The 27,711-nt window shown below is 33.9% G+C and overlaps 2 protein-coding genes across 2 annotated transcripts; one reads left to right on the top strand and one right to left on the bottom strand.

Annotated features, from left to right (window-relative positions):
• Positions 1 to 7,173: 7,173 nt before the first annotated feature.
• On the bottom strand, positions 7,174 to 7,755 carry LOC108465370 (uncharacterized). The gene is made up of 2 exons (XM_017765705.1): positions 7,671 to 7,755; positions 7,174 to 7,598 (listed from the first exon to the last, which is right to left on the bottom strand). The coding sequence occupies exons 1-2, from the start codon at positions 7,753 to 7,755 to the stop codon at positions 7,174 to 7,176; spliced, it is 510 nt and encodes a 169-aa protein (XP_017621194.1).
• Positions 7,756 to 21,302: 13,547 nt separating this feature from the next.
• LOC108465371 (molybdenum cofactor sulfurase) lies at positions 21,303 to 27,004 on the top strand. Its single transcript, XM_017765706.2, has 3 exons — positions 21,303 to 23,334; positions 25,896 to 25,981; positions 26,698 to 27,004. Exons 1-2 carry the CDS (start codon positions 21,473 to 21,475, stop codon positions 25,921 to 25,923), a joined length of 1,890 nt encoding a protein of 629 aa, XP_017621195.2. The 5' UTR covers positions 21,303 to 21,472; the 3' UTR covers positions 25,924 to 25,981; positions 26,698 to 27,004.
• The last annotated feature ends 707 nt before the right edge of the window (positions 27,005 to 27,711 follow it).

The raw sequence follows: 27,711 nt of genomic DNA, 5'->3' as shown, positions 1-27,711 counted from the left end.
ATTTCTAATGTGTTTTTACGTCCTCGAGGACTCGTATAAGGGACAACATGTATGAGTTTGAATAATATTGCTATGATTTATGATATGTTTTGAATCTTTTAAATTTTGAATGTTTTGTGATGTAAACTTCGGTAACGTTCTGTAACCCTATTCTTGTGGTGGATATAGGTTAGGGGTGTTACAGGATTTGTCTCGTGTTTTTAAGGATTCTCTGTTGTAGGAGCAATAAACCTTGGGTAAGTGCAATCTATTCATGTTGTTATGCTTGTTTAATGTGGTGTTCATAAAAGGTTGTGGTTGATTTCTACTAGTCTAATTCTTATTTGTGTTTCGTTAGGTGAAGTACAAGTGGCACAAAACTCTCTTTTGCAAAGTTAACATTTTCGACGACTCTCTACTTTAGAATAAGTGACTGATTTCATTTGTTTAGACCATATGCCCTAACACTTGTAGCCGAATACTCTAATTGAGTAAGGGTCAATTTCTAATTCATGTCTAATTGTTTGTGTTGAATGACTTATTTTGGTGTTGTTTTTAGGCTCTAGAATTTTTGTTATTGTGTAGGCATCGCGAAACAATAAGGTGTGAAACGATATTCTCGAAAAATCAGTGAATGGAGTAAAGCCAAAAAGCTTACTGTTAATGCAACACAATCGTGTGTCTGGTCATGTGCCAGGCCATATGGGCCACACGAGCTAGGCTTGGTATGTCGTGTGAGCCACACAAGTGTTTGGGCCCATTTTCAATAAAATTTAGTTAGGGCCAAGTTTGAAGTACATATCGAGTTTACTTTGTAGAGTATGTTATGTGTTATGTATGATTCTGATATATGAAATATGGGGTACTAATAGTGTATGTGCAACATCTGTAAGTGTGTCAGTAGTATAAATTCCACACCTGAACCTTAAATCTGAGAATTTTGTTAGCATGATTCTGATCTATTAAAGCATGATTTATTTGTGTGCATCTGATTATGTATTATGTTTCAGAAGGTGCATTGGGTAAGGTAATTATGTGATAAAAGAAGTGTTGGTAGTTTGATGATCTGCCCTATCTTCTGATTTAACCACATATCTGTTCTGGTGGCTTGACCACACTTATCTCATTCAAGCGAATTACCGCATTATTTCTGGCAGCATTGTCTACACATTGCTATACATCTGGTGTGTGGGGTTTGATGGATTTTTTTTCCCTAATTAGTGTGAAGGGATGGACATAGATGGTTTGTAGCAGATGGTGGTAGGATTTGTATCTGATATCTTAAATATGTTGCATAGCATGTTATGCCATGCCATTTGCATCTGATCTGTTTAAACTATTGCATAGCTTAAAATTGCCATGCTATCTGTGTCTGTTCAACTATCGAATCTGTATGGTTATCTGATATATGTTATATGCATGAGGGTTTAGTTTCACACTGAGCTTTGCTAGCTCACCCTATATCTTTTTTATCTTCTCAAGTAATTAGCAAACTTAGGACTGCGCGGTGTGCGGGAACTCAGATTGGATTCTCAGTTAATAAATTGATATGGTTTATGCTTTTAAATTTAACTTTGGACTCTTTTGAGTGTTTAAATATTTTGAGTGTTTATTGGATTTTCTACTGATTATGCTTTTGATATATTGCAAAAATATTCGTTTTCACATTTTGAAATTGCACTTTTCAAGTTCACAACTCTAAAACTTTCACAGTGAAACTAAGTAACAAATTAACTATTTTTTTTCTGTTAAGTAAATAAGACCTACTTGTATTTTCCTAAAAAATTTCAAGAGATTTGTCAAAATTAACAATTTTTTGAAAAAACACACTTTACTAGTTCAAAATCTGGAATTTAAAACAAGTTTATGTAATTCCTCAATATTCAAACTCAACATTTAGGCTGGGTTAGGGGTGTTACATTTGGTGGTATCAAAGCCAAGTTTGAAACTCGAACTGTGGTTTGTGGGTTTAAAATCTCATGAAAAATAGTTTTAAAAATATAAAAATATTCATATTTTGACTAATTTTATGTTTGAGTTTGTAAAAAGAGAATCCGAGACTTCAGTGTCGATCTAGTAAGTTACTTTTACTTTATTTATACTAGAAAAACTAGTAAAACTGTAGTGCTAAGATTACTCTACTTTAGCTAAAGACAAAGATAACTTTGATAAAACTCTAGACTTAGGGTTTTTAATAACCTAAGCTAATCCATAAAATTTATGAAACTATAGATAATTAAAAATGAGTAGACGAGGTGCGCAAGTTCGTGGTACTTGAGGGCATGGGGGACGTCATTGAGTGGCTCGAGCTAAGCCTTCTTTTCCAGGCAGAATACCCAATTTAGAGACTCGTGAGAGGGTATAGACACTTACAATAGAGAGTAACACTCAAAATGTAGGGAACGACGCATTGTCTCAAGCTATGTTGAGATTTTTACAAAGGGTCTAGGACCCAATCTGGATCCGAGAGCCGAAGGTTGATAACTGAGCGACTGCACCCCAAAGTAGAAACTAAAGGGTGTAGTATCTCTACTTCATGATAAGGCTTATTAGTGGTGGTAGTCAGTGGTCGAGGCACACAGGCTAAGCATGTGACCTGGGCATTTTCTAGAGTGCCTTCCAAAAGAAATATGTGGGGGCAAGGTACATTGAAGCCCATAGACTAGAGTTTATTGGGCTTAAGCATGGAGAAATTATTCTGGCCGAGTATGAGGCCAAGTTTTTTAGGCTAAGCCAGTATGCTCAGAGTCTGGTTGTGACTGAATACGATAAGGGCGTCCATTTTGAAGTAGGCTTCAATATGATTTGAAGGTTTTGGTAGCTCTGAAGCAAGAGTGGTTCTTCAAATCAGTAGTGGAGAAAACTAAGATTACTAAAGTGATTAAGCGCGTAGAGCAAGAGGAAGGAGAACGAAAAGAACCAAAATAAGAACAAGAGGGATTCAAGTCCTTCTAGTTCAGCTCCGCAGCCTAAGAAACGAGTCAGGTTTGATAGGCCTCAGCAGGTTGAGGCAACAATTAATACTGGTGAGGTTTAGGTTTCTATTGATTGTAGTAGACGCCATTCGGGAGAGTGTTGGAAGAGGATAAGAGCATTTCTACGGTGTGGGTCTATGAAACACTACATTAAGCATTGTCCGCATCTGATTGAGTAGATGCAAACTCTGGTTCAGGGTCTGATTTAGCCTTAGAAGGTAGTTCAGCAGCCTCTGAGGGGTCATGGTCAGGTTAGGGATGGTAATGGTCTAGGCTGTGGATAGAGGGCACTAGGCAAAGCTACTAATCAGACTGAGGCGAGACAGGCTATTTTGATTTATACGGCGAGGCGTCGTGAGGACAAAGATACGGTGGACATGATAGTAGGTATGTTCATTATTCATTCTCATCCATACCTTTCATTAATTGATATTGGTTCCACACATTCATACATTGTTATCTCTATTTCTAGTAATTTGAGGATTCCTGTTTAGTATACTTGTAGTAGGGTTTCAATAATTAGTCCAATAAGTCTGTCAGTACAAGCCACTAAGATTTATAGGAGGTGTCCGTTAGAGATTCAAGAGGTTGTGTTCTTAGTAGATCTGATGGAGTTACCGCTTGGGGAATTCGGTCTGATTTTGGGCATGGACTGGCTTATGGAGCTTCAAGTGAGTTTGGGTTGTGCTTCGAAGAGGGTAACTCTAAAAACTACACATAGTGAGGAAGTTTTTATGGTAGGTGAGCATCAAGATTATCTCTCTAATATGATCTTTGCTATGGTAGCCAAGATATTGGTCCGAAAAGGGTGTGACGCATATTTGGCCTATATGCATGACACAAGTGTCGTGGGTTCTTCTGTGGAGAGAATTCATATGGCTAAAGACTTTGCAAATGTCTTTCTTAAGGAATTTCCAAGGTTACCGCTACATAAGGAAGTGGAATTCGAAATTGAGGTTTTACCAGGGACAACACAGATGTCCATTGCTCCTTATTGTATGGTACGAAAAAAGTTGAAGGAACTAAAAGTGCAGCTTCAGAAACTTCTTGATATGGGATTCATTAGACCAATTGTGTCTCTGTGGGGAGCATCGATACTCTTTGTCAAGAAGAAGAATGGTTCTATGAGGATATGTGTGGATTTTCGGCAACTGAACGAGTTAATGGTAAAGAATAAATATCCACTACCGAGGAGAATCTATGTTCTCCAAGATTGATTTGCGACCTGGGTACCATCAGTTGAAGGTAAAATAATCGATGTGTACAAGACCACTTTTGGGACTTGTTATGGTCATTACTAGTTCCTAGTTATACCTATTGGTCTGACTAATGCTTTGGTAGCATTCATGGATCTCAAGAACAGGGTATTTCAGCCATATTTGGATTAATTCATCATAGTGTTTATCTACAATATTCTAGTATACTCTAAGATCGAGGCTAAGCATGATGAGCATCTAAGAGTGGTTCTACAGATTCTACGAGAGAAGAAGCTCTTTGCTAAGTTGAGCAAATTTGAGTTCTGGTTGAGAGAAGTTATGTTTCTAGGACATGTAGTTTTTTCCGAGGGTATCCATGTAGACCCAAAAAAGATAGAGGCTATTCTTGAGTGGAAATAAACTAAGAGTGTCTCAAAGATTTAGAATTTTCTTGGACTGACGGGGTATTACCGGAGATCTGTTGAAGGGTTTTCCCTAATTGCAGCTCCTTTGATTAAATTATTGCATAAGAATGCACATTGTGTATGGACTAATGATCAGCAATCGAGCTTTGAGAAGCTTAGGTCAATTTTGACTCAGGCACCTGTTCCGATACAACCTGAATCTGGAAAAGATTTTATTGTGTATAGTGATGCATCTCAAAATGATTTGGGTTTTGTTTTTATGCAAGAGGGTAAAGAGGTCGCTTACGCTTCTAGACAAATCAAGTCGCATGAAGGCAACTATCCAACACATGACCTTGAGTTTGCTATGGTTGTCTTCATTCTAAAAATCTGAAGGTATTATCTGTATGGCGAGAGGTGTATTATCTACACTTATCACAAAAACCTCAAGTATCTCCTCACTTAGAAGGAGATGAATCTTAGGCAACTTTGATAGATTGAGTTGCTTAAGGAATACAATTGCACTTAGAGTACCATCCTGGTAAGGCCAGGGTGGTGGCCGATGCTCATAGTCGAAGGTCGATGTCTAAGTTGAGGGTGATGTTTTCTCTCCTAAGTTTATTTGAGGATGGTGGGTTACTGGTCGAGTTGCAAGTTAAACTGACTTAGGTTGATGAGATTCGAGATAAAATGCTTCTGGATAAGTCTCTAGTTAGTCGGGTTCAGCAGATTGTATAGGGTAAGACCTCAAGGCCTTAAGTTATTTCTCAGAATCTGTGCTCGCCACTGCTTCTTGATAAGTCCTAAGCTCATCTTGATCCATAAGTATCATATCACCATGTGCTGTAATGAGAAATTCATATCTCTTAGGTAGATGGCATTCTCCTAAAGATCTGCGCAGTAGTTGTGTTTCCAAAACAGTTGATTCTTCTGCAACAACTTGTGGAACTTGTTGTTGTTTAATCTCGAGTTCAGTGATCTATTGTTGTTCTTAAATTTCTCTGAGTTCTATTCTTCTACCACTTCCTTTTCTAAAAACAAACTCTCTTTCAAGGAAGACTCTTGTTCGAGCAACAAACACTTTATCCTCGGTGGGATTAAAGGAATAATATCCTTTAGTTTCCTTAGGATATCCCAAAAAGATGCACTTTTTACATTTGAGTTTGAGCTTAGTAGATGTCTGACGTTTAACACAAGCTTTACTACCCCAAATCTTCATGAAAGACATACTAGGACGCTTCCCAGTCCATATATCATATGGTGTCATTTGAACTAATTTATATGGAACACGATTTAGTGTGAAAGTAGTTATTTCAAGTGCATGTCCTTAAAAGGAAGTAAGAAGATCAACCTAACTCATCATTGATCAAACCATGTCTAACAATGTTCGATTTCTTCTTTCAAAAACTCCATTCCATTGTGGAGTACCAGAAGGTTTAAGTTGTGAGACAATCTCACATTCCTTCAAAAATTCATCAAACTCTAAGCTTAAATATTCTCCTCTTCAATTTGATCAAAGTGCCTTAATACTTTTACCTAGTTGGTTTTGTACTTCATTTTTAAATTCCTTAAACTTTTCACAGGCTTCAGATTTATGATGCATAAGATAAATATATCCATATCTACTGAAGTCATTAGTGAAAGTAATGAAGTATAGAAAACCTCCTTTGGCTTGTGTGTTCATTGGTCCACATACATCACTATGTATCAAGCCCAATAAATCACTAGCTCGCTCACTTTTACTATTAAAAGGAGTTTTGGTCATTTTACGCAACAAGCAAGACTAACATATATCCAATTGTTCAAAAACAAAAGAGTCCAAAATTCCATCTCTATGGAGCTTTGATGTTCATTTCTCACTTATATAGTCCAATCGACAATGCCGAAGATAAGTTTGATTAGAGTTATTTATTTTTTATTTTTTAGTATTTATGTTATAAATGGGTCTATCTTGATATAAAATATAGAGGCCATTTACTAATTGTGCTGAACCATAGAAAACATTATCAACATAAAATGAACAACAATTATTCTTAATAATTATCTAAAAGCCATTTTTGTCTAAACAAGAAATTGAAATAATGTTTCTAGTCAAAATTGGCACAAAATAACAATCCTCCAAAATTAAATCAAGTCCACTAGGCAATGATAAAATATTTGTTCTTACAGCTAATGCAGCAACTCTTGCTCTATTTCCAACTCGCAGGTCCACATCTCCTTTAGCCAAATTCCTACTCATTTGTAATCTATATACAGAGGTACTACTATGAGAGCCACATCTGATATCTAATACCCATGAAGTAGATGTTGATAAATTAATATCAATAACATAAATACCTAAAATGGACACTCCATGTTGTTTTTTTTTTTTTTTGCCTTCTTGACTTCTTCAAGTTAGGCAGGGCAGTTCCTCTTCCAATGCCCGATCTTACCACAATTGAAACATTTTCCTTCCTTAACAATTCCTCCTTTAGGTTTCAATGTAGATTTTCCTTTGTTGGGTTTGCCTTTGCCATTGTCCTTGTCCTTGGGCTTTGCCTTAACCTTTCCTTTACCCTTGTCCTTGCGGACCATCAGAATGGGTTTAAGCCTAGCCTTTTTCATGTTACTTTCAGCAGTTCATAACATGTTGAGTAATTGTGGCAAAGTCTTATTAATCTTATTCAAGCTGAAATTAAGGACAAATTGGCTAAAACTATCTGGCAACAATTGTAGGATAACATCGGTGGCCAACTCCACACCTAAAGGGAATCCTAGTTTTTCAAGGCTTTCAATATAGCCTATCATCTTTAGAACATGAGTTCCCACAGGAGATCCCTCTACCATTTTGCATTGAAATAGAGCTTTAAAGGTCTCGTACCTCTCTTGACGTGTTTTCCCTTTATATAATTCCTTGAGTTGTTGGATCATATCATAGGCAATCATATCCTCATATTGCTTTTGAAGCTTAGGAGTTATGGTGGCAAGCATTAGACATCCTATGTCTAACATGTGATCAAAATGCTTCTTATAAGCAACATTGTCAGCTTTAGAGGCATTAGCTGCTGGTTCAAAAGGAATAGGTTCTTCAATGACATATAATTTTTGTTCTTATTTAAGGACAATCCTTAAGTTACAGAACCAGTCAAGGAAGTTCAAGCCATTCAACTTGTCCTTCTCAAGGACAGATCGCAATGATAAAATGTCTGTATTGTTTGCCATAATAAATCTACAATAATAGTAAAATCTACTCATGAGTATATTTACCAAGTTTAATATAATCATTAAAAAGGACTTTATTAAATGATGATTCCACTATTTTATCAAAATTAATAACTCTCATATTTGAATTTCAGAAATATTTTCTCTAAAGTTTTCTAGTGGGTAAGGATCCATATTTCACCTCTTCTTAAGTCGGCTTTGGCTTTACTCTCATGATTATGGCTTTTTAGGTAAGAAACACTTGTTAATTACATCACATGTAACTCCTCTAATTTGTGAACAACTCTTGTTCCAATCATCTTATGATTATCCAAAACTCTTGCCTCTAGGTATCTAATCCTATTAGAGTAACCTAGTTAAGTTATTAACCAATTCTATAACCAGTGAATATCACTTGTCTATTCTTCGCATTTGACCAAGATAGATACATGTACTTCGCTTTAGCAAAACCCACATTGTATCGATCGAGGCTTTAATGAGGGTAAATATTGGAAGGCAATCTTAACTTAATATTTTATTGAGGGGTTTTAAATTAAATTAATCTCACTATTAATGGTAAACATTTGTTCATTTTAATCGTTTAATTGATCTTATCAATTCCCTATAACATGCATGCTAATATACCATCCGTTGTATCATATATAAGAAAAATATAAAGCAGTAAATAAATGCAACGATTATAGCCCATAAAAATAAGGTGGTTCCTCCCAAACCATTGGCGAATAGAAAAGAATCCTAAAGATGTATGTCACTTCTCAAGCTTCTTTTCCACTTTAGTTAGCCTAGCATTCTTTTCCTCTTATCCACAGTAGCTTGAGCAATTTACAATTATAGAAACTTATTTTACATACGAGGGAGTAAGATAAGAAGAGAACTACAAGAGAAATACAGAAAGGCACAACACGTAGGCTGTATTTATAAAATTACAACCTTTGCAATTAATAAATTAAATGGACTATTGGGCTATAACCTTGTATTTCCAAACACTGTGCATATCAAATATAGTATACAATATATGATACATTTTATTTAGTGGCTTGTTAATGTGAATTACCAGATTGTCCCTTCAATTAATTTTTCCTACGTATATGGGTCAAGGGGCGAAGCCCCTTGCGAGGGTCTCACTATAACACCTCTAACCCGTATCCGTAGCCGGAATAGGGTTACAAAGTATTATCATGAAAACGTAACTTTAAAATGTAGATTTAAATTCTCAACATAAACATATCAATAGTCATTCATGTACATGCATAATGTCCCTTAATCGAGCCCTAAAGGCCTTAAAAACACTTTAGAAACGATTCAGGACTAAATCAAGAACATTTGGATCATTTAAGAAAACGTTCGAAAAATTGAACTGTTGTAACTCACACGGCTAAGACACACGCCCGTGTCTCAGGCCGTGTAACAATCGAAATTAGGACATACAGTTGTGTCCCAGCCAATGTCCATGCCTGTGTAACTCTCTGAGTTGGATCACACGGCCAAGCCAAACGCCCATATGCTAGGTCGTGTAGCACTCGAAATGGCCTCACACGCCCATGTGCTAGGCCATGTGCTAGGCCGTGTAACTGCCTAACTTGAATGCCTTTAAAATCTATAGGGGACAAACAGTCATGGCGCATAGCCATGTGCCACACACAGTTGAGACACACGCCCGTATCTCAGGCTGTGTAGAAATTAAATTAGCCAAATTTAAGTCATTTCCATCACCAACCCAAACATGTACCTACAAGCATTTTGTTCCCAAATTCAAGGCATCAAAACATACCAATTCATGCATGAAACAACCAATTCAATAAACTATAAATCCATCCAACCAATATGCCAGCAAGGCATCTCAAATGCATTCAACCATATCTTATCTAAACATGTCAAAAATCTATCGCAAATCAAGTATTATATCTCATTACTTACTAAGCTACTACACAGAACACAATTGAATCATTCATACACCAACACTTTACACCAAAAATCTTTGTACATCTACTACTTATAAGTGTTCAAAAAGGTTTACCTAGTTAAGCACACAAGTTCAAATGCCATTCACCATCAACTTTTAATATTTATATATTCACCAAATTATTGTATTACTAATTACCTTTCCTAATACATGCCGCTTTAATCAACTACAACAAGAACCAAAATGAATACCAAGATGATGATGATAGTGTGTGAGCTTCCGAGTCGATCCAATCAAAGCAACGATTCCAAGAGTCCTACAAAATCAAATCAAACTAATAAGCACAAGAGAGCTTAGTAAGTTCGATAATAGATTCATTTGTTATCAACTACAAATTTTCAAATAGATGTTAACTTTTAATACACCAGCAAAAAGCCTACATAATGCTGGCACAAAGTCTATTAGACACAGAGCCTAAATAACAGTGGCACAAATCCTACTAGGCACAAAGCCTAAATAACATCGGCATAAAGCTTGAATAAAACCGGCACACGTCTGCTAGGCACAAGGCCTAAATAACATTATACTTCTATTTCTTTAAACATAATTCTTAATGGAATTTAAGGATTATTCACTAATGAGGTATTCAATTCAACTTAAAATAAGCATATAACGAACTTATAGGACTAGATTGTAGTAATTGCGAAATATAGGAACTACTCCGAAATCTTTCCTTTTCTAGGATTGTTAACCCGTTCGTGATCTAAAACAATAGTTTCATTCAATTGAGTACTTCTATATATCAATTTAATCCATAATTCATTTTTATGAAAAATTACTATGTTGCCCCTAGCATTTTAACTTTTCACAATTTAGTCCTTAAACTCATAAATCGAAATAAAAAACATTTAAATCCCCATTCAAGCTAACCAAGTTTATTAGGGACTTATATGAACCCAAATAAACCCTTATTTCATAATTTTTACATAATTTTTACTATTTTTACAAATCAATCCCTAAATATAATTTCATCAAAACTCACTTAACAAAACTTGTTTATTCAACCACAATGATTCATAATCTACCATTAAACATAAAAAATCATTCAAGAACATTCATGGCATCTCCCTCAACTTTTAAAAGTTTTACAAATTAATCCTTGGGCTAGTTGGACTAAACTAAAATGACTTTAAAAACATAAAATCATTAAAAACGGGGCAAAATTACATACCATGCACACAAGGATTGCTTGGCCGAATACCCCCTTACTCCAATTGTGTTTTTAGGTTTTCTAATTAGCAAAAAATGAACATGACAATATTTTCTCATCTTTTGTTATTTAATTTTCTTTTTAATTACTAAATGACTAATTTAACCTTTTAAAACCTTTAAATTTCAATAAAACCATGTCATGTATATCCACTTACTACTTAAATGGTCTAATTACCATTTAAGTATTTTAATTTAAGGTTCTATAGTTATTTGACTCCTTTAGCTATTAGAACTTAACTTTTACACTTTTTATGTTTTAGTCCTCTTTACCTAATTAATCATGGAAACATCAAAATTTCATATTGAATTTTAATAATACCTTACTAACATCTCATAGACATTAAAATAATAATAAAATATTAATTTATTCATTAGATTTGTGGTTCCAAAATCACTATTTTGATTTCACTAAAAATGGGCTATTATACCCACACCCCAGTGCTGTGAATAACGGTGCTACTGATCGGTCAACGGAAGACCTTAGCAAAATTTTAAAACTACACTCAAATCTTTGTGAAAATCATTACTGATTGATAACTTTTATCACAACATAATAATATTTTTTTTAAAAAAAATTGATCTGAGATGCTTCTTATTGGAACATTTTTTGTTCCTTTTTCAAATATAATGAACAAGTTAATAATTAACTTCAAATGAAAAAAAAACCCCCACTACCCCAAAACAGATTCATTAACAGTTAACAAACCATATGCAAGATCCAATAGGCTTCAAAATCAATTATTATCACTTAATCATCAATTGATAGGAACAAATACTCACAAAGGTTTAATAAATTAAACATGCACGTTTTTAACAACAAATATCAAATATCAAATATTCATAAAAATATATTTATTAAGCATATCAAATAACATGCATGTTATACAATTGCATCAACCAATAAATTTAATCTCGAATCTGTATCGTACAAGTGGCTCTGATACCACTGTTGGATAGCTGGTACGCCCCGTGGCGTAGTAGAAAATTATTTTGTGATCGTCAACTAAGGATCTATGTACAAGTAACGAATCGAGTTGAAACAAGAGTCGAAAATATACCTTTCAAAAAACTAAAAAGTGATGAATGACGTTGTTGATGGGATCCCTTTCAGAAATGTCGATTCCAAGCCGTAACAGTAACGTCTCAGCCTCTACATAATCCAACCAATCAAAAAACAAACAAAAAATATTCTTTTCAACTTTTTCACAAAGAGATTTCAAGAATGGATGCTAAGCCTCTTTATTTTGTTTTCTTTGTAACCCTAACACACTAAGGGATATATTCCTTTTATTTAATCGATATCATATATCGAAAAATAAAATGAGATTATTCCCTTATTATTAATGAAATAAATGGAAAGTTAGGAAAAAGATTATATTCTTTCTAATAGAATATAATTTTCCATGTCCTTTATATTTTGACCGAAATTATCATAACTATTCATATTAATAATTTTGGTAAAATATATATAATTAATATTTTGTATTAATCAAATTTATATATTAATTTATTTGTTTTCTATTTTTTGTACAACAAGTTTGCACATATAATGTGTTTTATATTTAACTATTGAATTAAATTAATTTAAATTTATCTGACAGCTAAATTACAATACCAAATGTATTTGGATTTTGTTTGCTTCAACTATAGGATGTGGCCCTATAGGCTATAGTAATGTTGGTAGTAATACTAGAATGTTTCTAACATTACAAGCAATGGGTGGCATATAGCAGTGTATCATTGTTATCCAAGTTACAAGAAATCATGATTCGGCATAACCTTTCTATGATAATCTTGTCATGTATTATATTCTTCTATCCTTAAAATCTGGATTGGACACAAGTCATTGAATAGTCACACTTGTATGGTCCAATCTCATATTTCTTGAATTTTTTTGAGTAAACTACATTGAAAAAATAAGTGTGAAATCTCATATCAACTTATTCAAGCATGACCATGAATTTCTAGTCTCACTCCATCAAAAGGCTTACGATATTGCTCCCATTATGTAGGAAGGATAAATTGTAATAGCCCAAAATTGGGTCTAGTTGGAACAGAGGTTTCGGGACCACAAAATCCAAGATATAAATAATTATTTTATGATTATTTTGAGGTCTAGGACAAAAATTGGACATGGATGGAATTTTTGGAAAGTTTAGTAGTAAGGGCATTTTGGTCATTTAGGGGTAAAATGAATTAAAATACAAAATTAAAAGCCAATTTTGCTCATCTTCTTCACCATGGACGTGTATACCAAGGGAGACTCCATGGCTAGGGTTTTCAAGCTTTCCAAGCTCAATAGTAAGTCCGTTCTAACCCCGTTTTTCAAGTTCTTTATGTTTTTAGAGTCCCGGTAACTTGATTTAGCTTATGCTAGCAATAATTCAACCTAGGGTTCATATTTGGAAAAATACCCATAGGTGAAATTTGTGTATTCTGGTGCTTTATGATACAATATGAGGTTTTAAATTATGTTATACAACTTGTGCTACTCGGTTTTAAGTGAAAACGAGCAAAAGGGCTTAATCGGTAAAAATACCTAATAGTCATAAGTATATGTTAGAGTGAGAATTTGATGTTGCCATAGAAGGGAAAAATGATCAGCATGTCATAAAACATAGGAATAAGGGATTAAGTTTAATTCCCGAGCCTAGGGGCAAAAGTGTAAATATGCAAAAGTTTAGGGCAAAATTGTAATTTTTCCAAAGTTTGAGTTAAGGACTGTTTTGAATAGTACATTAATTAAATAAGTAAAATATGATGTTTTAGATCCCGGAAAATGAGATTTGAACCTAGAATGAGAGAAAATTGAAAATTGGGAAAGTTGGTAAAATGGCCGTTTTAGTATCGAGGTAAGTTCATATGTATAATAAGTATTAATTTATGAATTTTTCAATGTAAAATTGATATATTTACTATGATTTCCGAGGTGTTGAAAGTATGTAAGTTGGTATGATAATAATACAGCAATAATGCTGTAATTTATATTTGAAAGTTAAATTTAGTGAATTAATTGAATTATGTTAAATTAAATGTTTATGGTGCCTAGTTTATGAATTGATTTAAAAATATGTGTAATAGCCCTAAATTGACCATAGTCGAAAAGTGGTTTCGGGACCACGAAACCGAGCCATAAGAAAATAATTAACAGTCAAATTTAATGCTTATTATATATGAACATGCACGTGTGAAAATTTCATGCTTAAATTTCGTATATAGTATGTGAAATTTATCAAATAGGACTTGTGTGAGAAAATTTAGAAATGTGCTAGGCAAATGTTAAAGTGGCCTATTAAAGCATGTTAGAAAATGCTTGTACTTGCATGTCAAATTAGCCAAAATCTAGATGGTGGCGGCCATGCTATGGGTTAAAACATATTATAAATATGTTATGTTAACATTTTGTGTTAAAAATAATAAAGTAAAGGATATGGGTAATAAAATAATAGTGGTTAGTAGGAGGAGAAACCAAAGTTAGCTTAGGTTGCTCCTCCATTGCCGTCAACTAGACAAAGAAGATGAAGAAAAATTCGCCAAGGTGGTTCTCTAGATTAAGGTATGTTCAATGTTACTTTTGAAGTTTATACATCCCTTGGATGATTAGTCTAAATTCTATCTAACTCATGGTTGGATTTGGGGTTGTTGGGGAGTTAGGATTCGCTAAAAGCTTAAAATTTTAGTTGATGCCTTGATGCTATTAGCATGTTAGATATGTGGATGTGTTAAGTTGCTGGTTATGTTAGCATGAAAGTTGAGATTCTTAACTCATTTTGTTTGGAGGTGCCGAATTTAGATTTAAGAAGAGAATGGGTAATCGGTTGTGCTTGGTAGAATGGTGGATGAGTTGCCGAATGTGGTCTTTGGTTTGGGCATAAGAAATAATATTATGCATAGGTTTCGGTTTTGGTAGTACTTATATAATTATAATTAGTTCATTTTGATGGTTTGGCATGAGGTGATAAGTAAAAGTTTAAAGGTAGCTTAAGTTAATTGATACTCGCTAATGATTTCGAATTGAAGCTTTGTTAAGTTGTGAAATGAGTGGCCGAGAGAGCTATAGACTATTGCCGGATGTATGTTCGGTTAATAGAGTCTCCAAATTGATTATATGTGTGTGTGCTAGTAAAAATTCAAAGGATTTTCGGTAGAATGTGGTTAGGGGTTAAGTCATGAGAACTTGGGGATATTCATATTTGGACCTTAAGATTTTGTACACTATGGCTATGTGAGTTAGGTGTTAAATAACTTAATTATGTGTATGTATGACCAAGTATAATCGGCCATATGAGTAAAATGAGTTTGATATGTGATTGCCGAATGTGATTACCAAGTAAACCTTATTGGTAAAAATATTTAATACTTTTACTTGTATATATATTAAGCTCAAGGGCAAGGGGGATCAAAGTTGGATCGGGGAAAAGAGAAAGCAATAGAGTAATCAACCCACAACCGTTCCAAGATACCGAGGTAAGTCTTTGAGTAATGGAACTTAGTTTATGATTTGATTATGTCATGACATATAAGCATAACAAATAAACGGTGATATAATGATCCTACTTGAATTGTATATCAGGGTAATTAGTTATACTTATGACTAGTAGCCGAATGTGCATAGAGATCATGTTATAAAGCCAATCAAAATCATGCTCTTTGTATGTGGCTATTGAGCCGAAAATGGTAAGGGTTGATAAGTGTCTTGTGTTTGAGTTTTAGTAATGAAAATGAAATATGGATGTGTCATGATTTATTGATATATGTGCATGATTATTCGGATGATAGCCGGACTAAGATCCGAAGGCATTTGTGCTAGTGACTATATCCGGGCTAAGTCCCGAAGGCATTTGTGCGAGTTACTATATCCGGGCTAAGTCCCGAAGGCATTTGTGCGAGTTACTATATCCGGGCCAAGTCCCGAAGGCATTTGTGCGAGTTGCTATATCCGGCTAAATCCCGAAGGTACTTGGGTTTGGAAATGAGCGACCTTGTTGTAATAACTACAATTAATACGCTCATAAATCCAAACGATAAGGTATGTTTCATATATGTACTGGAAAGGTCGATTCCTTTTTAAATAGTATTCGCTTAATTGATTAACAAGCTTCCGGCCTTTAGTTAGGTTCGATCCTGAGTGCATGAATATAATGGTTGAAGCGTGAAGTAACCATGATTGTGGGAATATGCGTATATGCAATCATTCATTTAGTCTTACGAACGCTATACTTTAGTTGTAAATAATTTCATTACTTAAAACTTACTAAGCATCAAAATGCTTATTCTGTTGCTTTAATTCTCTGTTTTATAGATTTTGTTCGTCAGCTATCGGACTCGGGAGTGTCAAAGTCGAAGTCGTCCACACTATCTAAGCCCTTTTGGTACTCTTTTAGTTGAATTTTGATAATGGCATGTATAGGGCTGACCCTTGTTGTTAATTAAGTATCTTTTGGTAATGTATATTCGTATAGCCATGCGAAAATGGCTCGTATATTTTGAAAGTATATCATTACGGTCTTATGATATGGTTATTAAGTGGTGTGGAAATGTTTGGTAAAGACTAGCCATTGGAATGGCCGATCACGGTCCTATTGGGGCTACGTACGTCATGGCTAATCGTGATTATACTTGAAAATAATGTATGTCAATTTACTAATGGATTCATGGAAAATTATGAAATAGGTAAAATTTACCTTAAAATAGATGCTGACAGCAGCAGTGATGTAAGTTTGAAAAATCACTAAAAATAGTAGGAATGGAATTAAATAGTGAATAAATTATGTAATCAAATCTTGATGAGTCTATTTTCATATGAAAGAAACGAAATGACCATATGAGCCGTATTTTATGAGATGTTTAAGTTTTCGTGAAACAGGGCTAGGGCGTTTTCTGGACCCCCTGTTCTGATTTTGAAAATTTACCATAACTTAACCAGAGACAATTAGAAGTCATGCTTTATATGTATGGATTCCTTTTTGAGTCTAGTTTCATTAGAAACAAACGGCATAAGTATTGAAGCTCTGTACAGGGAGATATCTAAGTCGGAATGCATGAAGGTCAGAGTAGTCGAACCCTGAAATAGGGGAGACTTTAACTAATAAACTGTACTAATTGGCCCGACCAAAAATTCTAGAAAAAAATTTTGTGGATGGAAATATGAGTCTAGTTTCAGGAAAAATTTACGGAATCGGTTTTCGAGTTTTGGAACTCGAGATATTATTTTTAAAGTAACTGTGATGCAGTTAGCCAGCTTGTCTGGAAATTTTTAAATGAACTGTGTAAGTAAATGAATTAAGTCCGTTAACACCTCGCGTTCGACTCCGGCAACGGTCTCGGGTACGGGGCGTTACAATATGTCTATGTACATGAAGTGAATTGAATTATCATACATAAATGTGATTTCTATGATTACGGATATTATGAGAAATTGTAAGTTCATATGATTTTTAATAAGGCAATGTGTAATTTAATGTTATTGCCTTGATATTAAATGAGATGTAAGTTTATATGTAAGTAATACATCACTATTACTTGTATTATGATATTTTATAATAATATTGGAAATATGTTTGTGGATAATTACTTTATTGGTGAAATTGTTGGAAAAGAGAGAAATCTGGTTGAACCTTCTGAAAGATTGGATGATCTGAGATGGTATGTAGCTAGGTCACATGTATGGTCTTGAGTGCACATCATGTGTACAAGAGAGCTACGAGACATTATGATGTAGCTAGGTCGCATGGGTGATTCTATGTGTACACCATGTAGACAAGAGAGCTACGGGATATATGTAGCTAGGTCGCATGCGTGGTTCCAGGTGAAGGACACCATGTAGACAAGAGAGCTACGAGATAAAACTGGCTAGGTCACATGGGTGGTACTAAGTGTTCACCATGTGTACAAGAGAGCCGAACTATATGATGGGTGGAGCTATGTACTGAAACCACCAAGTATCGAGGATTGGTCTGAAGTGTTCAACGGGAGACTCTCTATGTATTGCTTTGTGAGTTTTGTGATGAATAAGTGTAGGAACTTGGTTATGTGAATGATGTGTTCATTAAGTGACCAGGATGTGGTAAGGTTATAAACAAGTAAGTTATACATGAGAATGATTTTATGGTGACCTTGTGATCATGGGCCTATACTTGTGATGTATGAAATGCGGTGAAAATGATTTGTGATATGTATGTTAAAATGAGGTTAGTACAAAGAAAGTGTGAAAGAGTGAATTAGCAATAAAACTGTTTTGGACAGTAGTAGTGATGTAATTTTGAAAAATCACCAAAACTATTAGAAATTGAATCAGAGACTGAATGAGATATCAAATTAAAGCTTAATGAGTCTATTTTCATATAAAAGAAACAGAGCAAGCAAAGGAGTTCTATATTTTGATATATTTATGTTTTTGTAAGACTGGTTCAGAATGATAACGTGATCCCCTGTTCTGACTTTGGAAAATCACAAAAATTTGGAGAAAAATAATTAGAGGCTCAAACTTATATTCTTAAAATCCCTAATGAGTCTATTTTAAAGATAAATCAACAAGAACATTATCCGAGTTCTGTACTGTGATATAATTAATTTTTAGTGAAGAGAGGTCAGAACTGTCAGAAAGTGAAATAGGGGAAATTTTAATGAATAAACTGTACTAATTGGCTAAACCAAAAATTATGAAAATTTTATGGTGGAAATATATATAAGTCTAGTTTCAGTGTAAATTTACGGATCTTAATTTGGAGCTCTGTAGCTCTAATTATAAATAATTAAGTGAATATGACTCGTGTGGAAAATTTGATGTGAGAATTTATTAGTAAATTGTGAAATCGTACTTATAAGAATGCTATATACATTAAGGATGTGGAATGGAGAGGAGGAGGAGGAAAAATAAATATATGTGGAATACATGGAAACTATGGTATATGAAATATTGATATAATGAAATAAATGATATGTGTTTATAAGAAAAAGAAAGAGAATGTTATGTATCATGACATGTATATATATATATATATATATATATATATATATATATATATAACTAGTCTCAATGTAATGCTTGTTGGGTATGGAATTGAATTGAAATGTTTCAAGCAAACATGTTATTCTGCGCATCTGAATTGTGGTATTTTATAAAGATATGATCTAGCTTTAAATATGAATGCTTGATGATTAAGTCAAGATATTTGATAAGATGATAATCTTGGTATAAATGTATAAGTGGTACTATAATAAACAAGGTAAAATGAGTATGAGAGACACATGTATGATGACATACAAATGCTATGTTTGTGATTTAATTGAGGATGTTTAATCATTAAATGAATACCATGTTATATGCTTTTGATTTTGTATAAGTGTGTAAGAGATCAAGGTTGACCAAAGCTTGGAAAATAGCCTAGGTATATTCCACACAGTGCAGAGACACGACCATGTGTCTCACCTGTATGGAACACTGACTTTGGGACACGCGTGTGGAGCCTTAAAGCATGAAATTTCCAAGATTTTTGTAAGTTCTCGGTTTAGTCCCGAACCCTTTCTAAAGTATGTTTTGGGCTCCGTATACTCAAATAAGGGGCTATGTGTAAGTGAATGAACGCTTTGAAATATGAATGAAATTTTATGGCTCGTATTTTAGTTTAATGTTTGTATGTTTGTTCGGTAACGCCTCGTACTTTATCCCAGCGTCGGGTACGGGTAAGGGGTGTTACATAAATTATATCTTGATCAATCATATCCCACTACATGGGTTGTGGTATATCCAACATCAGTATTTATAGTACAACCTATTGCAATATACATTTGATTATATCAAAATATACGACTCACAATGTTGAGACAATGATGATCTCAAGTCTGAGAATCGCTATATAGTCACATAATTATACATAGCAGTAAAATAAAATGAAATGACATAAAAAAATAATTACAAACTAACATTATTAACTCAAACTTGATTTCTGAAATGAAAAACAATTATTCTTGATTTTCAGTCTTAATTTCTATTAATTATATAGACCCAAGCTTGAGACTTTTGCAACTGTTTAGAACTTAAGATTTCTACCAGTTAATTTTAACAACACAATTTTTTTCTCTCTTGGTTTGGTTCAAAAAGAAACAAAAAACAACTAAAGATTTGTTTAGGCGGGAAACAAAAGTTAAAATGCTAATCGGTGTTGACTTCCTAGTTGGCGACACCATTCAATTTTTCTTTGTCTATTACAGGCACGCATGCAGGTGGCAAAAAGTAATATCGCCACCCTATAGGGCCACTCTGGTATTTTTATACTAGAATATACAGTAAGCTAAAAGGGAAAATTGAGAGGGAAATTAAAAGAAATTGTGTGGCCAATTAGGGTAATAACAGCAATTAAAAAAAACTTGGTTAGTTGGAATAATTGATGAATAATGGTTATACTTTTGGGAGTGGTATTGCCTGACAACTTGGCAATAATAAAATTTACTATTCAAAACAATCAATTCTCGTAAATGATATATAAAGCACCTTATTTTCATAATTATTTTTTATATTATTATTAAAAAAACTTGACGAAATTATATTAATAATTAAAGCATAATAAAAATTAAAATTAAAATTTACTCATTTCTCTAATGTTAAAAGGAAAACATCAAGCATCCACTTGTTAATAGAAAAAATATTATTGCCAAATTTGAATCATTTAAGGCATTCATACCTATACTTTCATCTCATTTAAGGCATTCATAAAAAGGTATAAAACTTATCTACTAATATCTTTTCTCACTTTTTGGGCTAAGAAAAAAAAAATCTTTTCACATTTTATACTCAAACAATGCAATCATGCATTCATATAGAGACACTTGGAAGGCTATAAATATCTGCAATTTTTTTTATGTTTATACTAATTCATATGAAGTTATAAACCAGTTAATTATCCAATTATTATTTTTAAGGAATATATTTAATATATTATTTTTCAATTCAAAGAATTTTTTAATCAATATCATCTGGCTCAAAACTTAACACGGTTTTATTTGTAACATCCATTTAATTAAAAGAAAAAAGAAAAAGGGTTGATTTGAAACAAACTTAATAGGGAAGCGATTCAGGAGTCATGATTGGGAAAATTTCAACTACTCCCTTTTTCCTTTTCCCCCATTTCTCTCTCTCTCTCTCTTTGCTTTTCGTCTTCTTCTTCTTCTTTTTTTTTTTCTTTCTAAACTCTACTTTTCCCTTTTAATTATTGCAATTGACCACTATTTTCTTTTCCAGTTTTACTCCACCATCAAATAATATTTGGCATCGTATCATATCATTACATACGGTAAAAAAGTAATTAAAATACAATACAATATACAATAATTTAAACATAATATAACCATTTCCAGTTAAATAATACAACTTATTTATTTATTAAAATTTGAATTGACTTTTTCAATGACTTCATACACAACTGGTTCATTACTCCATCGGCTACCCCATTACAAAACATGTAAATAAATACAAATTAAAGCATCCATTTGTCTTGTAGGTGGTAGTCTTTATATAAAAAAGATTATGAAAATAAAAGACCAATGAGAAAAGATCAAAGATCAATGAAGGAAGAGAGCCAAAAAATGCAATCCCCTTGCCTAGAAGAGGTTTCACAAGGATGCCTCCATGGCTGCTGTCCCTCTCCTTTCCTTAACCAACATGAGCCTCAAACCAAAGCTTCGAAACCTCGAAACTCTTCGGCAGCTTGCCGCCGTGACTTTGCGTCTAAAACTACTTCTTCTATTTTCCCCAACACCCAATTCACCAACCATGAATCTCTTCCATCTATGCAAGACTCGTTTACCGAATTCACCAAGGCTTACCCTCAGTATTCGGATACCTATCGAGTTGACCAAATACGATCACGAGAGTATTACCATCTCTCCTTCTCCGACCATACTTGCCTTGATTATCTTGGCATTGGTCTCTTCTCCTATTCACAGTTACAAAAACAGGAGTGCCCAAAATATCGAATTGCCTCATCTTCCTTCCCTGTGCCCCCAGAATCGCCTCCTCCGGTTTTGGATATTCCCTTCTTTGGGGTGTCTTACAAACCAGGAAATCTCAAGACACAATTACTTCATGGTGGAGTGGCGTCAGAGTTCGAATCTGTTATCAGGAAGAGGATAATGAGTTTTCTTAATGTTTCAGAAAATGATTACTCCATGGTTTTCACAGCAAACAAGACATCAGCTTTCAAGCTAGTTGCAGAGTCTTATCCTTTCCAGTCTAATAGGAAGCTTTTAACAGTCTATGATTATGAGAGTGAAGCAATTGAAGCGATGTCCAATAGTTCTGAGAAAAACGGGGCCAAAGTTATGTCTGCAGAATTCTCATGGCCTAGGCTGAGACTTCAGTCATCAAAGCTGAGAAACATGTTAGTAAGCAAGGAGAAAAAGAAGAAAAAGAAGAAAAGAAGAGGTCTTTTTGTGTTCCCACTTCATTCCAGGATGACTGGAGCTAGATATCCTTATCTCTGGATGAGCATCGCGGAGGAAAACGGATGGCATGTGTTGATAGATTCATGTGCGTTGGGACCAAAAGACATGGACAGCTTTGGCCTTTCACTTTTTCGTCCAGATTTCCTTATCTGCTCTTTCTACAAGGTTTTTGGAGAAAACCCTTCAGGATTTGCTTGTCTCTTCGCCAAGAAATCAACCATTCCAGTTCTGGAAACTTCATCAACTTCAGGGATTATAGGCCTCATCCCTCCTCAGAAGCTATTCCGAGCAGTGACTGAATCTCCAGGAACCGACACTGAAGTTGAAAACTTAGCTTCACAGTCTGGAAGAATTGAAAAAGGGAAAACAACTTACGAGATACAACATGCAGAAATTGTAGAAAAACTAAAAGGGATTGAAATGAGTGAAGTGTCAGAATCAGACAAGAGTATTGAGATGGAGTGTAGGGGCTTAGATGAAGTGGATTCGTTAGGATTGGTAACAATTAGCAGTAGAGCAAGGTGCCTCATCAATTGGCTTGTGAGTGCTCTATTGAAACTCCAGCATCCCAACACAAATGGGACTCCCTTGGTTAGAATATATGGCCCAAAAGTAAAATTTGATCGAGGACCAGCAATCGCATTCAATGTATTCGATTGGAAAGGAGAAAAAATCGAGCCAGTCCTTGTACAGAAGCTAGCGGATCGGAGCAATATTTCCCTCAGCTATGGGTTCCTGCACCACATATGGTTTGCAGATAAGTATCAAGAAGAGAAGGAAAAAGTGATTGAGAGGAGAAATAATGAAGCCGATGGAAATAAAGGAAAAGACAAAAGTGGCATGGGAATAGCTGTTGTTACTGCTGCATTGGGGTTCTTAGCTAATTTTCAAGACATTTATAAGCTTTGGGCATTCATTGCTCAGTTTCTTGATGCAGATTTTGTGGAAAAGGAACGGTGGAGGTACACTTCTCTAAATCAAAAAACTATTGAAGTTCTCTAAATTCAATTTTTCTTTGATAGCCAAAGAAATCTGTATTGCCACAAAAATGATATTACATAAAACATGTAGTTCCATTTCATTATTTTATTTTTGTAATCACAAGAATACCATTACATAGTATGATAATTAACATATGGACTATAGTTTCTCTGTTTGTGTCCCAAAATATGTCCTCTGTCTTTCTGTTTTTATATATTTATACTCTCCTTCTTTAGGTCGTAACTAGTAGTCTATTCTTTAACAAGGATCAGCACATATTGTGAGGATCAAGGACACTAGCTTCCTATTTATCAGGAACTTGCTTCCTCACCCAAGTTGACCAATTGCTTTTGAAGATTTTGTGATATTACACACACACAAAAAAAAAAAAAAACTATTACGTATCTTGTAACACGAATTACAAATAAAAGTCAAAACTACGACAAATTTAGAAAGATGAAAGTAGCATTCGTTTTGAAAAATAAAAGAGATAGGATCGTTCAAAGATCAAACTTAAAAATGCTGTTAACCAAAAATTTAGAATATAAATCTTTTATCATTTCATTAATCATTGAGTTGACAAAGCTTATCTTATTTATTATAAACTAGTATAGTTCATCTACACTTCGTGTTGAATTGATAATCTGTTTGTGTCAAATTATAGAGAAAAATTTAAAGTTTAAAATATATTTAAGTTACATATATCCTTTGTACATTTAGAATTTAATTTTACTACTTTTATTTTTAAGAATTTAGTTCCTCTATTTGTTAGATTTAAAATCCACTTCAAATTATTTATAACCATATTAAATTTTAATAAAAAGATAAGGATATTAACAATGAGTTAATTAATAGCACACTATAAATATAAAGACCAAATTATTAAAAATTAAGAAGAATTAAATATTAAATTTAAGTATAGCAAAACTAAAGTTTAATAAATTTTATATAATGTAATCCACTTGTCAATAAAAATTTATGGGTAAATTACCTTAGTTGATCACTCAATATTTAGTACGCTTTTATTTCAATCACCCAAAATGAAACCTTTATAATTTGGTCACATAAGCATTAAATCTCTAAAGATGGTTAATTGTACACGCGACATCATGTTTACACTTTTATTTTAGTCACCTAACTTTTAGTTCACTTTCATTTTGGTCATCAAATTTTTTTTTAATATTTATTGGCGTAAAATAAATCAAGGATTAGATTGAAGATGTTACACCCCTAACCCGTCTCCGTCACCAAAATAGGGTCACAGAGTATTACGATAACATTTCAAACATTTAACGTTTCATACAATTAAATATGCAACCATATTTACCATTAAACAATCACATTCCATTCATAAATTAGTATACATATACGAACCTTAAAACAAGTCTACGAGGCCCTAAAAATAGTTTGAAAATATTCTAGGGTCAATTAAAAACAAATTGAAAAAGTTGGGAAAATTTGAAAAAAAATTAGGTAACAGGGACACATGGCCGTGTGGACAAGCCGCGTGTCACAAGTTAGGCCTTGTGGACATTCAAAGTCCAGACACACGACCATGTCCTAACCTGTGTGTCTGCCCGTGTGAGAATCGATGTTGGGTCACACGTGTAACAACCCGATTTTAGGGCTAGTCAGAATAGTGGTTTCGGGACCACAAATTTGACATAGAAAAAGTTATTTTTATTACATTTTTATGGTCTACAGTTTCACGGAATGATTTCGTGAAAATTTTGTTTGAAAATTTTAATGTTTGGGCACTCAATTTAGTCAAAAGTACTAAATCATAAAAAGTGCAAAAGTTGAGTTCTACTTGTTAAAGGTGTCCAATTGTTATGAGATTTTAAATTAGAGGTTTTTAGTTGGTAATTAGACCATTTTTTAAGTTAGTGGACAAAAATGGACATGGTGAGATGAAGTTTTAAAGTTTGGCAAAAAGGGCATTTTGGTCATTTAGTAAATAAAAGAATATAAAGGGAAAATAAAGCCAAAATTTTGTCCATCTTCTTCAACCTTGGCCGAAATTTTCAAGCTCTCCATAGCTAGGGTTTTGTCATCTTTCAAGCTTGATTGTAAGTACATCCTAGCCCTGTTTTTAATGCTCTTTGCATTTTTTTAAGTCCTCGTAACCTAATTTATCTATTTCTACCATTATTTTGAAGTAGGATTCATGTTTAAAAATTTAACCATGTGTGATATGCATGTATTTTGATGTTTGATGGAAGATATTGTATGTTTAATGTGTGATAAACAACTTTTACTAAGTGATTTTTAGTGAAAATGCATAAAAAGGACTTGTTTGTAAAAGTTGTGAAAATGGGTAGTAGAAATGTGATTTGATGAAAAATGTGGGCTGTTATGAACATGATTTAGGTTCGGCTAGGCTTGGGTAACAAAGAAAATGGATACATTTCATTTTACGAGCCTAAGGACTAATTTGTAAATATGTCAAAGTTTAGGGGCAAAAATGTAATTTTGTCAGAAGTTGATTTTTGGACAGCATTCAATAATGTAATAATTACATAAGTTAAATTTGCTTTTATAGATCAACAAAAACGAAGTTCGAACCTTGATCGGGGGAAAAACAAGGTTGTTGACGATTAGGTCCATTTCTTACCATTTTGTACCAAGGTAAGTTTGTGTGTAAATAAAGGAAATGTTATACTTGTATTGTTATATGTTTTTATTATGCATGAATTGTATAAATGATAATGTGGGTACGTTCGACGAAAAAATGACAAGTGAGAAATCCCGCTTGAACCTTAGGAATAGTTTAGGATACAAGAGACATGTCTCTAGGAAACCATGTGTTATGTGATATATGTGAATCCGGGTGTTGGTCATGTACGTCCTACCTGTGGCTGAGTATTCTGGCATGTGTTGCAGATAGCTAACAGCTTGTGTGAGTAGCCCATGTAGTTATGCCTTAACTGACAGCTTGTGTGAGTAGGCCTGTAATTAGCTCATGTGCGAGCCCTATGTATTATGAGATATGAGGTAGCAATGGCTACATATGTGGCACTAGTGCAAGACATTTCGTGTATCTGATAATATTCCAAGTGTTCAACAGTAATTCAAAGAGTATGTCAAAGATAACGAAGTATGTGACTATGTTACGAGTTGGTACATGTATGTATGTATAACTAATGAGTATGAGCTTTAGTATGAGATGAACTCTTAGTAAGAATGCTAATGAGTAAGTTATGCCTAAGATTCATGATGATGCTATTTAAGTTAACTTATGTTGAGTAGTTACATGATTAACGAATGATTTATGTTGCTTATTATTTGCATGCAAACTTACTAAGTTTTAAAGCTTACTCCCCTTCTTTTTCCATTCCTTATAGTGTCGCCAAGTTAGCTCGAAGATCGAAGAACATCGGAGCTCAATTCACACTATCATATGATTGTTTTGGGTATACTTGATTTCAATATTTTGAGTATGGCATGTAGAAGGACTTGGCCATTTTGTTATGTGTCATATTGGTTTAGCAAAATGTGTTGGCATTGTAATGGTTAATGACTTATTTTTTATATGGCCATTGGAAGTTGGCTAATATTATTCTTATTGGTCATTGGTATATTTATGTGATGATGCTTATCATGAAGATAAATTTGGCATGAATGGAAAAGAAAGTATGTGATGTTTATGCATGATAGATGTTAGTATGTGCAAATAATGTGCTGATATCTTGTATATGCTTGGATTGGTGTTGCTTGTTGTGGTGTAGGTTGATACAAGTACGGGCGTGTGAAGTCTACACTTATTTTATGAAAAATTATGAAAATTAAATCATCCACACGGCCTAAGCACACGGGCATGTGACCTCAATTTGCTAATAATGTCATAAATAGAGAGTTACATGGGTTAGGGACACGGGCGTGTCCCAAGCCACACGGACGTGTGACCCCTGTTTTGATGAAAATTCTCTAAGTGTTGGGAAGTTTTCTAAAGTTCTCGGTTTAGTCTCGAACCACTCCTAATGCGTGTTTTAGGCCTCATAGTCTTGTTTAAGGGACGATATGAATGATTTTGAAAAGTTTTAAATTTGAGTGGAAATTCATGTCTCAGTTTTGAATGTTTGTTTGAGTTTAAGTTCAGTAATGCTTCATACTCGGTTCCAGCATCGAACACAACATTTAGTGGTATTAGAGATACGGTTTAGTCGATTCTCGAACTAACGTAACGTGTGTTTTAGTTTAGCTATACATGCCATATATAAATTGTGATAGTGTGACGACTCCTGGCAATTTTAAACTATGTTTTCATATAGTAAAGGATCCTGATCGAGCTGTGGCAGATGATATAGAAAGTAATGCACCGGCTCTCGCCCAAGGGATTGTGCCAGTTGAGAGTAGAC

This window comes from Gossypium arboreum, chromosome 9 (genome assembly GCF_025698485.1).
Source record: "Gossypium arboreum isolate Shixiya-1 chromosome 9, ASM2569848v2, whole genome shotgun sequence".
Classification (NCBI taxonomy): domain Eukaryota; kingdom Viridiplantae; phylum Streptophyta; class Magnoliopsida; order Malvales; family Malvaceae; genus Gossypium; species Gossypium arboreum.
This window is presented reverse-complemented; position numbering and strand designations above follow the sequence as displayed.

Bases quoted from the DNA above. Each gene is read 5' to 3' on its own strand.
- LOC108465370 (XM_017765705.1), bottom strand. From the start codon at position 7,755: ATGGCAAACAATACAGACATTTTATCATTGCGATCTGTCCTTGAGAAG. The intron at 7,599-7,670 runs GTAACTTAAGGA...CTTTTGAACCAG, and splicing joins GAACTTCCTTGACTGGTTCT to CAGCTAATGCCTCTAAAGCT.
- LOC108465371 (XM_017765706.2), top strand. From the start codon at position 21,473: ATGAGAAAAGATCAAAGATCAATGAAGGAAGAGAGCCAAAAAATGCAA. The intron at 23,335-25,895 runs GTACACTTCTCT...TTGCTTTTATAG, and splicing joins GTGGAAAAGGAACGGTGGAG to ATCAACAAAAACGAAGTTCG.